This window comes from Petaurus breviceps, unplaced genomic scaffold (assembly GCF_028583685.1).
Source record: "Petaurus breviceps papuanus isolate PSGF00001 unplaced genomic scaffold, PetGlider_PUasm1.0 90654, whole genome shotgun sequence".
Lineage (NCBI taxonomy): Eukaryota > Metazoa > Chordata > Mammalia > Diprotodontia > Petauridae > Petaurus > Petaurus breviceps.
In genome coordinates, this window is record NW_027187301.1 from 838,220 (window position 1) to 851,216 (window position 12,997).

Consider the following 12,997-nt stretch of genomic DNA (forward strand, 5'->3'; position numbering starts at 1 on the left):
TTTTTTGGAGGGAAATGTTAGGAGAACTTAGCTGCTTCCTCTATTCCACCATCTTGGCTCTGCTCCCTGAAAGTCTCACTTAGTTCCCTTTCATCATTTCCAACAGCACAATATTATGCTATTATATATATATATATATGTGTGTGTGTGTGTGTGTGTGTATACACCCACACACACATATGATTTGTTCAACTTCTCCCCCAGTTGATATACATTCTCAAAGTTTCCATTTATTTGTCACAAAAAAGATCTGCTATAAATATTTCTTTTCTTTTCTTTTTTTTAGCAATTGGGGTTAAGTAACTTGCTCAAGGTTACACGGCCAGTTATTTCTGGGTGTGGTGCTAAGTATCTGAGCCCGGATTCAATCCCAGGTTATCCTGACTCTGGGGCCAGTGCTCTTACTCACTGAGCCACCTGGCTGCCCCCTGCTATAAATATTTTTGTACATAAGGGTTCTTTTCTTCTTATTTTGGTGTTTTTGTGGTATTGGCTTAGTTGTGTTGCTGGGTCAAAGGATATGCACAGTTTAGTTATTTTGGAGACATAATTTCATATTGCTTTCCAGAATGACTGAACCAATTCATAGTACCACCAATACTGTCAATATGCCTGTTTTTTCACATTAGCGCCAACATTTGTCATTTTCTCTTTTTGTTAACTTTGCCAACCTTATGGGTACATAGTAGAACCTTGATGTTATTTTAACTTGAATTTCTTTGTAAAGTAATGGATATGGGTTGTCTTCACATATCTCTTCTTTGGGGTTAACATGAAACTTTGAAAGACAATTATGTCTGTTGGGAATGAGTACACAAATTGTGGTATATGAGTTAATGGAATATTACTATGCTATAAGAAATGAAAAATGTGAAGAATACAGAGAAGCATGGGAAGACATATGAACTGAGGCAAAGCAAAGTAAACTCTTTGATACTCTTTCTTCTTTTATTATTATTATTATTATTATTGCTTTTTGGAGTGGGGGGAGGGAAGGGCAATTGGGGTTAAGCGACTTGCCCAAGGTAACAAGGCTAGTAAGTGTTAAGAGTCTGAGGCCAGATTTCAATTCAGATCCTCCTGACACCAGGGTCAGTGCTCTATTCACTGAGCCACCTAGTCACCCCACTACTCTTTCTTCTTAAGAATATAATAAATTCAACAACTTTCAAATCTGTTCAGCTTGTCTCATTCCTTCTATTGGCTACATTCATTTTCAGTCTTTTGTGTTGGTTGTTCTTTCCACTTTACAGTGTTGTAGTTATTGTGTATCTATTTTTTTCTTGGCTCTTTTTGCTTTGCTTCAGTTCATGTGTCTTCCCATGCTTCTCTGTATTCTTCACATTTTTTTTATTTCTTATAGTATAGTAATATTCCATTAATTCATATACCACAATTTGTGTACTCATTCCCCAACAGGCATCTATTTTATTTTCAGTTCTTTACTGCCACGTAAAGTGCCACTGTAAAAATTTTGGTATATATGGAGACACGTTTTTATCAGTGACATGCTTGGACATTCCTAGTCAGGAAGACCTGAGTTTAAAATCAGACTCAGATGCCTGTAAACTGTGTGACCTTGGTCAGTCAATTAATCTCTGTTTGCTCATTTGTAAAATGGAGATGATAATAGCAACTAACTCCTAGGGTTGTTATGGGGTCAAATGAGATAATAATTATAAAGTGCTTAGCATAATGCCTGGCATATAGTAAGTACTACATATATGTTAGCTATAATCACTATTACTATTGGAATATATGCCTAACTGGAATCTCTAAGTTAAAAAAAAAGTATAGACATCTTAGTATATTTAGTTTCTAATAATCAAGTTTAATGTTGGGGAGGCCAGGTAGCACAGCAAGTAAGGGTACTGGCTCTAGTGTCGGGATGACCTGGAGATCGAATCCCAGGCTCAGACACTTACCACCCACCCAGAAACACCTGGCCATGTAACCTTGAGCAAGTTACTTAACCCCAATGGCTTAGGGGCGGCCAGGTGGCTCAGTGAGTAAGAGCACTGGCTCCAGTGTCGGGATGACCTGGATCAAATCTGGGCTCAGATACTTAGCACCACACCCAGAAATAACTGGCCGTGTAACCTTGAGCAAGTTACTTAACCCTGATTGCTTTAAAAAAAAAAAAGTTTAATGTTAAGAGGAGTTGAGAAAGTCCACTTCCTTCAGTTCTTTACAGAGGACAATAGGTATAAAATATTGCAGATATCATGTGGTACTGTTGATTTTTGTCTAACTGCTTTTTCCCCCTTCTTATCTTTTATTCATTGTTAAAAGGTGTATTTCACTGGATAAGGGAAGGGGAATCAGGAGGACCTGAGTTGAAATCCGTCTTCAGAGACTTAACACAAAACTAGCCCTGTGACCTTGAGCAAGTCACAACTTCAATTTCCCTACCTTCCCCCTTCCAAAAATGGGGGAAAAAAAGATTACCACATCATAATCTTGGTTTCACCTATATTTTTCAGCCAGGCAAAGAGTGCTGGAGAGAAAGAACCACGAATTAGAATTGCAAAAAGAAAAGTGGAAGCTCACTGTCAGATTGACTACAGCAAAGGATGCGAATAAAGGCAATGAAGAAATCCCAAAAGAAGTAACTATATCTTAAATATGATCAAAAAGGAAACTGACTATTTTTTTTTCAGGCATTTGGGAAGGGATTCACTACTTGGAAGCAGGAGAAACATATGAAAGAGAGAATTGGGAATTCTTGACCATGTTGAAAAAAAGCAGGTGCTTACAGGAGTTAAGAAGCTAGAACTAGATTGTAGAGGGAATAGAAAACTAAGACCAGCACATTCATGTGTGCTTCTCCGCCCCCAGAATCCCTGTCTTCCTTCAAGGCATAGCTCAGGTGCCACCTCATAGTCAAGACTTCCTGATTCCCTCCTCCCCTGAGGTATTATGTCCTTACCTCTTAAAATCACTTTATTTTATTTCGTATACATTTTGTATTTACTTATTCCTCTTTTATCTTCCCAGTAGAATACAAGTTTGATAGTAGGAACATTTTCTTCTTTACATATCAAGTACCTAAATACTTTACACAAAATAGGTGCCAGATACATGCTTGTTGAGCTGATGGAGCCCCAAGAGGGATAAATATACTTAGAGGAAGGAAAAAGCAATGAATATCATAATTTTAAAACAAAATATGTGTGGAAAACTGCCTCTGGGTAATTCAGATGAATTCAGTTCAATTTTTAGTAATATTTTTATTTTTTAATTAACAAGCATTTACTTTTCTCTACCTTCACTTCCCCATTAAAAAAGGAAAAAATATTTTTCAAAAAAAAATTCATAAGCAATAAAACAAATTTCCCTAATAGTCAAGATGATTGATCAAAGAAAGAGGTACAGCATAGTCAGTAAGACCTGAGTTCAAATCCACCCTGATACTTGCTAGCTGGCAAGTCACATAACCTCTTTGAATTTTTGGCTTTAATATTCCTGAGACTTTTTCTTTTCAGTTTTCTTCAAGGAAAGTATGGGTGGACTTTTTCTATCTTTATGTAGACTTCTGGTTTTATACATTTGGGCAGTTTTCATATAAATGAATTTTTTTGAAAAATGTTGTCCAGGCACTTTATTTTTATTACCATTTGGGGAGTTCAAAGATTTAAAAATTATTTCTCCTTGACCTCTTTCCTAGTTCCATTTTTTTAAAATCAGGCATCACAACTTTTCAATTTTTTCAGTATTTATGATTTTGTTCTAATCTAAATGTCCCGTGTCACTGTTGCCTTCCATTTCATCTATTCTAGGTTTCATAATAATAAGAGCTAACATATACTTAGCAACATATACTTAACATATACTTACTATCTGCCAGCAACTGTGCTAAAACACTTTACAATAATTATCTCATTTAATCCTCACAACAACCCTGGGAGGCAGGGGTGACTATTATCCCCATTTTCCACATAAGGAAACTGAGGTAAACAGAGGTAAAGTCACTCACTCAGCTAGAAAGTGTCTGAGTTCAGATCTGAGTTCAGGTCTTCCAAATTCCAGGTCCATCCCTCTACCCACTGTGCCACCAACTGTTATTTAGAGAAGACTTTCTGCTTTCTCTTCCTCTTCTTTCAGAGTTTTAAAAACATTTTTCAATTATCTCTTGTTTCAGTTGTTAGCAATGTATTTAGGTAGTTTTTGTGAAAAATTCATTTTTTGTTTTCATTTGAGTCTCTGTTGCTGGTTGCTTTAAAGCTACTCCCTCCTTTTGGGAGGAAATCTCTAGATTCGCAATAATTTTTGCACCAGTCATGTTTACATTTTATTTACTCATCTTGCCAGTTCTACTTTTTGAATGAGAGCTTACTTTGAGTCCCACCCCATTGTTGCTTTTTTAGTGATGTGGCCTAGTCTTCTTGGTCTTCCTCTAGGTCACCTGGGTTTTTATACTGACCTCCACTTCCTGGGACCTGACCCTCTAGCCAACCCCTGCCTGGATCATTGAGATCCAGAGCATTGGATATTTAGGGCCATTTCTGCAACCTCAGATCAGACCATTACAGGATTTTCTTGGGGATCCCCTTACTCTTCCTGCATCTGGTCTCAAAACTTTGTAGGCTGTATGTGTCTCGGGCCCATTGATGGGCACAGAGGTTTGCTGGAGCACACTTTTCCTATTAATTTGGATTCTGGTTGACCTAACATGAAGTTCTGGTGGGGAAGGAGTAATGTACTATAGCTTTATTGGATTTTTAAAAATCATTGTTCAGTCTCTTGAGAACTTCAGGGTTTTGTTGAAGTACAGGAATGTGGGAACTAGGTTGTCTAACTATTTCAATGAGCCATCTTCACAGGAAGCCTAATGTAGAGTATGGGGGACCCTGTCCTGCCCACACCTCTCCTGTACTTCTCCATCTAGTACCTACTCCTGTTCCCTTCATTTAGGCTACTAGACTCTCCTTTGCTTCCCTTCTGATAACTTTCCAAAAATACATATAGGTTGGTCAAAATCCCTCTCAAATATGGCCCCAGAAAGTGAACACAGTACTGCAGCTTTAAGGTGACCAGTGAATAGGCACAGTATGATTTATGTTTTACTTGCATTATAAAGTTGTTGATCTTAGGTAACTACAGACTTGAGAGTATTTACTTCATGCAGATAATTCTAGGCAGATCCCATTCATGTTTTCTCAGTGTAAAGGAATTCTCCTTAATGCTTGTTGGCTTTTTGTTTTTGGCCTTTAGGAATTCAAGATCAAAGACAGAGCCCAAGAACAAGGTAACAGTTCATCCTGAATTGTCTGATGTACATACAGCAAGTAAATTGCTTTTCCTCATTAAATGTCAGCATTGTTTTACCTGATTTTCAGTAGTCTCGTACATGAATGATTGAGGATTACAAGGCAAGAATGTTAACAACCAACAAACGAATCTGAATGTGTTCATTTCGATCCAATTGGCTAGTTCATCATTCCACATTAAACCATCCTTCCTCCCAATTTTGTTTCACTTTCTTTCCCTGAGAAAATCTGGTTGTTGTTTTTGTTTTATTTTCTCCTTTTTAACAATTAGCTATGGTCCATTACTCTGGTTTTTAAATCAAGTTTCTCCCCCTAGTGGGCACAAGGGAGAACTCCATTGATTGGAAATTGAAAATTTAACCTAAAGTAAACATTTGTCTGAGGGATTGTTGGATTTTCTGGGCAAGTTCATTGCTCTTTTTAATTATAAAAAAACATCTGTTTGGGCGCGGCTAGGTGGCGCAGCAAGAGCAACGGCCCTGGCGTCTGGAGGACTCGGGATCAGTTCCAGCCTCAGATACTTAACACCCACCAAAAAAAACAAAACAACAACAACAAAAACTGGCCGTGTAACCTTGGGCAAGTTACTTAACCCCAATTGCTTAAAAAAATCTGTTTCCGGCTGATTTACTAAAAATGTTAGAAAGTGATATTAAAAGAGGCATGCATTATAAGCTCTCACTCTGGCAAGACTGCTTGTGCTCATGTTTATAGATGTGTTTGTTTCCTTAAAACTAGATGTATCAGAATACTGGGACATAAAGGTCACACTGGACAGAAGATTGAATGAGACAGAGGATGCATCCAAAGGCTCTGAAAATGTTCCCTCTTTGGTTGCACTCAAAAATCTCCAAGATCTGGAGAATGAGTATTTCCTAGTTTTGCTGGTGGAGAACATTAGTGGTTTGTCAAGAACTGAAGGAGATTTTGAAGTAGAAATCATACCAGAAGTGCAAACTGCTGTGTTTACCTTTCTGAAACACGTTGGTAAGACTGACTAAAAATTAGAAAATATTCATCTGCAAATAGTCTCTGTGTTATGTCTTAAAATTCTGATTAGCAAAGAAGTAGGCCATTCTTGAAATGCCCTTTCTGGTCATTTTCAGTACTCTTTCTGTCACTCAATAAGAGAAATCTTTGAAGACTTAGTTAGGTGGTAATAGTGGATGAAATTCTGCATTTGGACTCAGGAAGATCTAAATTCAAATCCTGTCAGAGATACTAGCTTTGTGATCCTCAGCACATCACTTAATATCTTTGTGACTTAGTTTCTTCATCTGTAAAATGTGGGGATTGGACTTGATGGCCTCAAAGATCTGTTCCAATTCTATATCTACTATCCTAAGAAATGTTATTGCATTTATCAGCATGGTAGAAATGTACATTGTTTTGACTCTAAAATTCTGGTGTGTTATAATAGGAAATAGGAATTTATCATTATGAGCTCCATCTGTATGTGTAAAATGATAATAGCTAACATTTACATAACATCAGAAGATTTGAAAAGCATTTTGTTTACATCAGCTGACTTGAACCTCACACTGTGAAGAAAATTCTGCATTTATTTTTGCTCCCATTTTACATATGAGGAAAGTGAGGTTTTCAGAGAGTAAGTTGACCAAGGTCAAACAGCTAGTCTCTGAGGACATATTTGAACATAGATCTTGATTCCAGGTCTATCATTCTACTTCCTTTACCACAATAGAAGAGGGAAGGAGAGTTCTGTGCAAAGTGCAATGAAGGTGAAAGAAACCACTTTTAGAAGCATATTATAGAGAAAGTGATCTCTGAGCCCAGAACCTGAAGATCACATCCATTGTGAAACTAGTTGGAGGCAGAAGAATCAAATGTAAATTAGTGATCTCTCTAAATTGGAGGGCTCTAGTATAAATATCGAGGCGCAACTAGGTGGTACAGTGGATAGAGTGCCAGGCTTGCAATCAGGAAGACTTACCTTCCTGAGTTCAACTCTGACCTCAGACACTTACTAGCTGTGTGACCCCAGGCAAGTCACTTAACCTAGTTTGCCTCAGTTTCCTCATCTGTTAAAAAATGAACTAGAGAAGGAAATGTCAAGCCACTCCAGTTTCAGGCCCCCCCCCCCAAAAGAAAACAAATCGGGTTACGAAGAGGCCAACATAACTGAAACAATTGAATGACAACAACAAAACAAAATCATCCTGGTTTTTTCCCCCTTTGAACTTCATTTTTATCAATTTATCTTTATACTTTTAGCTCCTCAATTCACTTTGCATACCACAATTTCTAGCCAAAGCAGCCATTCTCTGTCCCCGGTCTCATCCTACCCACTTCTACCTCAGCATCTCTGCTCTGGTCATCCTCATCCTGGCACGGATACTTCCCTTCCAGCTCTGTTTTTTTTAAACTCTCTCCCTTTCCTTAAGACCCAACTCAGGGGCTACTTTGCCTGACTCACTCAGCTGAAAAGTTTCTCTTCCCCTTACTACTCATAGCACTGACCCCTGTATAGTTTTGCTACTGTATAGTTACTCATGTAATATCTAGTTTTTTAATTTATATTTATATAGCAGTATATGTCCCTGCCTTGAAATTAGTATCTGTGTCCTTTCTATCATCCTATGCTTCCAGCACCCAGCACAGTACTACACTATAATGAGCATTTTTAAAAATGTGTTGAATTGAATAGTATCTGTTAGTTAATATTCAATAAATATTCATAGTTGAACTGGATGGTAATTGGCAGAAGGTCAATGGGTGATCTCTATCAGAAGAATTCAACTCTGCTTACCCAGAAGGAGCTTCCAAGTATAGCACTGGCATAGAAGTGTGCACCTTCCAGACCTGGGATTGTATCCTATGGGATCTGTTAGGACTGTGAATTCTCACCTACGCGTCTTCACTTTGGCCACTCTACATGAAGCACATTTTGAAGTACTTTTCTTCCTCAGTGAAAAGTTCAATAATACACTAATGATCACTTTGTTTTTCTTCATAGATACAAAGACGTTTGTTGATCGTTGTTCTCAAAACCGAATAGTCCAAGAGAAAAAGATTTTGGTAGCACCTCTGGAAGAGACAAGAACCATCCTGGTGGAAAACCTGCCCTCCAATATTAATGAAAGTTATATAACTCTTTTCTTTGAGAACCCCAGTAATGGAGGGGGACCAATAACCAAAGTCCAGTGTTTCCCAAAGGACAAGTCAGCTCTGATTGAGTTTTCTGATTGCCAAGGTAATCATATCTATTGCTAGCTTAATCCTGGTTTTTTCCCAATCGATTTGGCATCCACTTGATTGTAACCACACTGAAATTTACAAAATGCTTTAAAGTTTGCACAGCACTTTATGTACTTTATATGAGCCTCACAGCAACCTTTTCAGATTTGTACTACAATTATTTTACAGATGAAGAAAGAGGTTCATAGAGTTTAATCTGCCCATAGCCATATAGTATTCAAAGGCAGGATTTGAATCTGGCTCTGATTCGAAGGCTAACCTCTATCCACTAACGTATGCTTAGGGATATTTCACAGGGAGTATGGGTGGTAACCAAAGGGAAAATTATTCACTTCAGCTGGTCCAGTTAGGGGAGAAAGGAATGTCTTTCCTGTTAGGAGAGGAAATTAAAGAATGAATGCTCAACTAACTTCACTCCACTGGAACTCCTGTGGGTTGATCTTTTGATTAAATAAGAGAGATGTCAGTCTATTCACCTTAGACCTGATTGAAAGTGGAATTAGGAGGGAGTGATTGATTGTGCTCATTGCACAGATGAGACAACTGAGACCAAAAGAGTCTGAATGACTGACTTGCCCCTGCTCACAGAAGTAGCAGATGTCAGAGGATCAAGCCTTGCATTTGACCCACTACACAATGAAAACTCAGGGGCTGTACTTTCAAGTTAGGCTATCTAAACTGAGGAAGAGGAGGCTTGATGAAAGGGGACTTTATGAGGAGCTAAACCTTCTACTTAGAAAGCTAAACTTTCTACTTGGAATATGGCAAGACTTCTCTGGATGTCTTGAAAAACTGCCTCTATGGAGCCACAGCATTTCAGACAACTGATTTCTGTTTTCCACTCTCTGATTCTTTTTTCCTGAGTTTGTTCTGGTATTTTTGGGGGTGGCAAGGGTAGGGTCTGAACCTATGATATCATTGGCATAGGTAATTTCTGCAGAAAAATTTCCTCCCAATGCATATTGACTATTGTTCTGCAACTTATAAGTCTTAGGGGATTTCCTTAGCAATAGCTGGTTTAGTAACTTGCCTAAGGTCACATCTCCAGTTGTGGAATCTGGACCCAGTCTTCCTGCCTCTGAAGTTGTCTCTTTCTCTCTCTCTCTTCCCTACTCCATATGTAATCTCTTTGCTAAGATATGGAGTGAATAAACCACATTTTATGGTGGGTTTCCCTCTGCCTAGTGTCAGCCAACAGCAGAAAGACTGCCATATGTTTTGAAAGAAGGATGTTGGGTATGGTCTCTAGAGAATTTGGGGTAATGTGCATTTCATTTCTTCCCTAATTCCCTTTGCACTCCTTACATTAAAATAACACATGAGCTAAGTGTCCCCAGTAGGAAGTCAGATTTGAAAAGCAAATTACAATTCCTCATAATAACTCTGCAGGTAGTCCAAAGGATTTTTGTCCATATCACAGATAATGAAACGGAGGCTCTGCTATGGAAAGTGATTTGCCCGTGGTAATAGAACTAGTTAAAACCTACAGTGGAATTCGATCCCAAGTCTCCTGACTGCAAGACCTATTTTATATCCACTAAACCACTCTCTGCCAAAGATTTCCACTCATATAGGACAAGAACTTACACAACATGGAAGAAAACTCTTTGTACTCTATGCTTTAGGATTTCAAAGACTCTGTCTGATGACCATTAATATTCAAGCATTTCTATTTGCAAAGTGGTACAGATGGACAGAGCTCCCCCTGTTAATTGAAATTCTCTCAGACCCAAACAATTTTTGCCTACATTTTACAGGAATCATGAAACAAAAGGCAAAATCCCATGGTAAAGTAAAAGAAAGGCATGTAATTAAACTTTGGGTCTTTTTGTTTCCTTAAAAAGAGCAATAATAATATTAATGCAAAAGAGATATGGTAAAATCAATTACTCCATCTTCATTCTACTTTCAATCAGGTCACAGGTGAACAAACTGATAGCTCTCTTATTTACCTTAATCAAAAGATCAGCCCACGGGTGTTCCAGTGAAGTGAAGTTGAGGATTCATTCTTTAACTTCCTCTCCCAGCAGGAAAGAGGGTAGTTCCTTTCCCCACTAACTGGGCCAGCATAAGTAAATAATTATCCTTTTGGTTACCATCCTTGGACATTGAGCAGCCAATCCCAAGTTATACCAACTGAGCTCATTTTAACTTAAGGGCAAGATGGCTCTGAGGTTCATATAGAAGACTTTCTCTGTTGCGTTAGTGAGTTATAAGATAAAATGTATTAACAAAATGATAATGGTTCAGAGCACCCAGAAAGGAAAACTATTAACATTTGGAAAGTGTGTTCAGAGAACAATAATAATAGCAACTATTATTTATACAACACTTACTATGTGCCAGTCACTAAGCCACAAATATTATTTCATGTCTTATAACAGCCCTGGGAGGTAGGCACAATTAATATTATCCCTATTTTACAGTGGAGGAAACTGAGGCAAACAGGGATTAAGTAATGTGTATTAGGTCTAAAAGGTGATATTCTTTTTGGTTTTTCTTTCTATATGATAATGTTTGTGTTTGGTGATGACTAGGTATACAGTAAATAAGAATTTTTTATTTTGAAGCAATCTAGATAAAGTGACTTGTATAGAGTCACACAGTTAGGGTCAGAAGATGGATTTGAACTCAGACTTTCCATACTCCAGGCCCAGCACCCTATCCACCGTGCCACCTACCTGCCTCCTTTTACCGGTTTAAGTCTTGCATAACTTCAGATAATCCTTGACTTTCAGTTTAGCGAAAGATGAACGTGTAGGGATGGCTAGGTGACACGGTGAATGACCCTGGAGTCAGGAGGACCTGAGTTCAAATCCAGCCTCAGACACTTAACACCTACTGACTATGTGACATTGGGCAAGTCACTTAGCCCCAATTGCCCTGCCTTCTCCCTCCAAAAAGCAAAAAAAAAAAAAAAGATGAACATGTAGATAACCTCTCTCAATTGGATTAATTAAATGATATTCCTCCTCTTAGTCACCATAAGAAAATACAAACTTTCTTCCTAATAATTTTAGTTTAAAGAATCAAAATTCATTCCTGAACTGAATTTTTTTTTATTCAAGGATATTGATTCAGTCTTTTATACAAGTGAAAAGCAGGACTTCAGGCTAGAATATGGTCTTGGATTCAAGTTAGACAGAGGACTCCAGACCAGGGCACTGATATTATTCTTCAATGGTTTTTGATACTGACATTAGTACAATATGCTTCCACAAGGGGAGGGAACTTGGATCCCTTTAACATAAACTCATGGTGGTCATACTGCTGGGGACAACTTTTTATTTATACCATCTCACCCAACCAATTCTGGACAGAGGGGAAATGGTTGAGAAAATTGGCTTCAGTGATAACTTGGATCACCTTATTTCCTTACTTTTAAGTACTTCCAAGTACTTTAAGTCTAGCTTGTGACACATACTGGCTATTTGACCTGGGGCAAGTCACTGTTAAAGAATGCGATCTGGAAAAGTATACAACAAAGGAGATGGAGAAGTTATCAGGATGAAAACTGAGGTGAAATAGTGACCCAAAAACCTACAGAGAAGAAAGTACCAAGGAGAACAGAGTGGTTAACAGTGTCAAAGGCTGCCGAGAGGTCAAAGAGAATGAGGATAGAGGAAAAAGTCAATGAACTTGGCAACTAAAAGATCATTAGCAACTTGGAAAAGCCATTTTGGTGGAATGATAAGGTCAAAAGCTGAAGTATAAGAGGTTAAGCAGAGAGAGGTAGGAGAGAAAGTGGAGGAATCTATTATAGATAGCCTTTTTGAGGAGTTTAGCTACAAAGCTCATAAGAGATATGGGACAATAGCAGGAAAGGAAGGATTGAGTGAGGGGGGACTTTTTCAGGATGGAGGAGGAAAACCTATGCTTGTAGATAGTAGGGAATGAGCCACTAGACAGGGTGAGAATGAAAATAAGTAAAAGAGTAGGGATGAGAGAGAAGGCAATCTGTCAGGGGAGATGCAATGAAATGAGATCACTTGGATAAGTAGAGAGGTTAGCTTGGGAAAGGAGTAAGTCTAATTAATTATGTGAGACAAGGATGAAAGAAGAGAGAATGGCAGAAGGTGGAATGATAGGAAATGAAGAAGAGTGGAGAATTATTATTACCAACTAGGGGCTTCCTTTTGTGCTTCTAAAGATACCCAGTGACTGGTCAGGAAGTAAAGTGTGTGGTAGCAGAAAAGCTTCAACATTTTCCATTTAGATGTGCTCCTATATCAATATTCACTCGGTCCAGCAGTATTTATTAAGCACCTATTATGTGCCAGAAACTAAGTGCTGAGGATGAAAAAAATAAATAAATAAAAGCAAAATGAATCCCTACTCTTAAGGAATTCAAGGTCTAACTGAGCAGACAACAAGCACACAAAAATGTAGAAACAAGTAATGTGCAGAACAAATAAGAAATAACCAATGGAGGGAAAGCATATCAATTGAGGGGCATTGGTAAATGGTTCCTGCAGAAGGTAGGATTTTAGGTAGGACTTGAGGAAAGA

General features: G+C 38.2%; 1 protein-coding gene across 1 annotated transcript in view; it reads left to right on the top strand.

The window, feature by feature from the left end:
- The window catches only part of LOC138143703 (protein mono-ADP-ribosyltransferase PARP14-like), a 77,724-nt gene that overhangs the window by 7,079 nt on the left and 57,648 nt on the right, over positions 1-12,997 (top strand). Inside the window, exons 2-5 of the mRNA XM_069064928.1 lie at positions 2,484-2,608; positions 5,215-5,248; positions 6,009-6,257; positions 8,248-8,484. Coding sequence (XP_068921029.1) covers positions 2,484-2,608; positions 5,215-5,248; positions 6,009-6,257; positions 8,248-8,484 — 645 coding nt within the window. The remainder of the gene's footprint in view (positions 1-2,483; positions 2,609-5,214; positions 5,249-6,008; positions 6,258-8,247; positions 8,485-12,997) is intronic.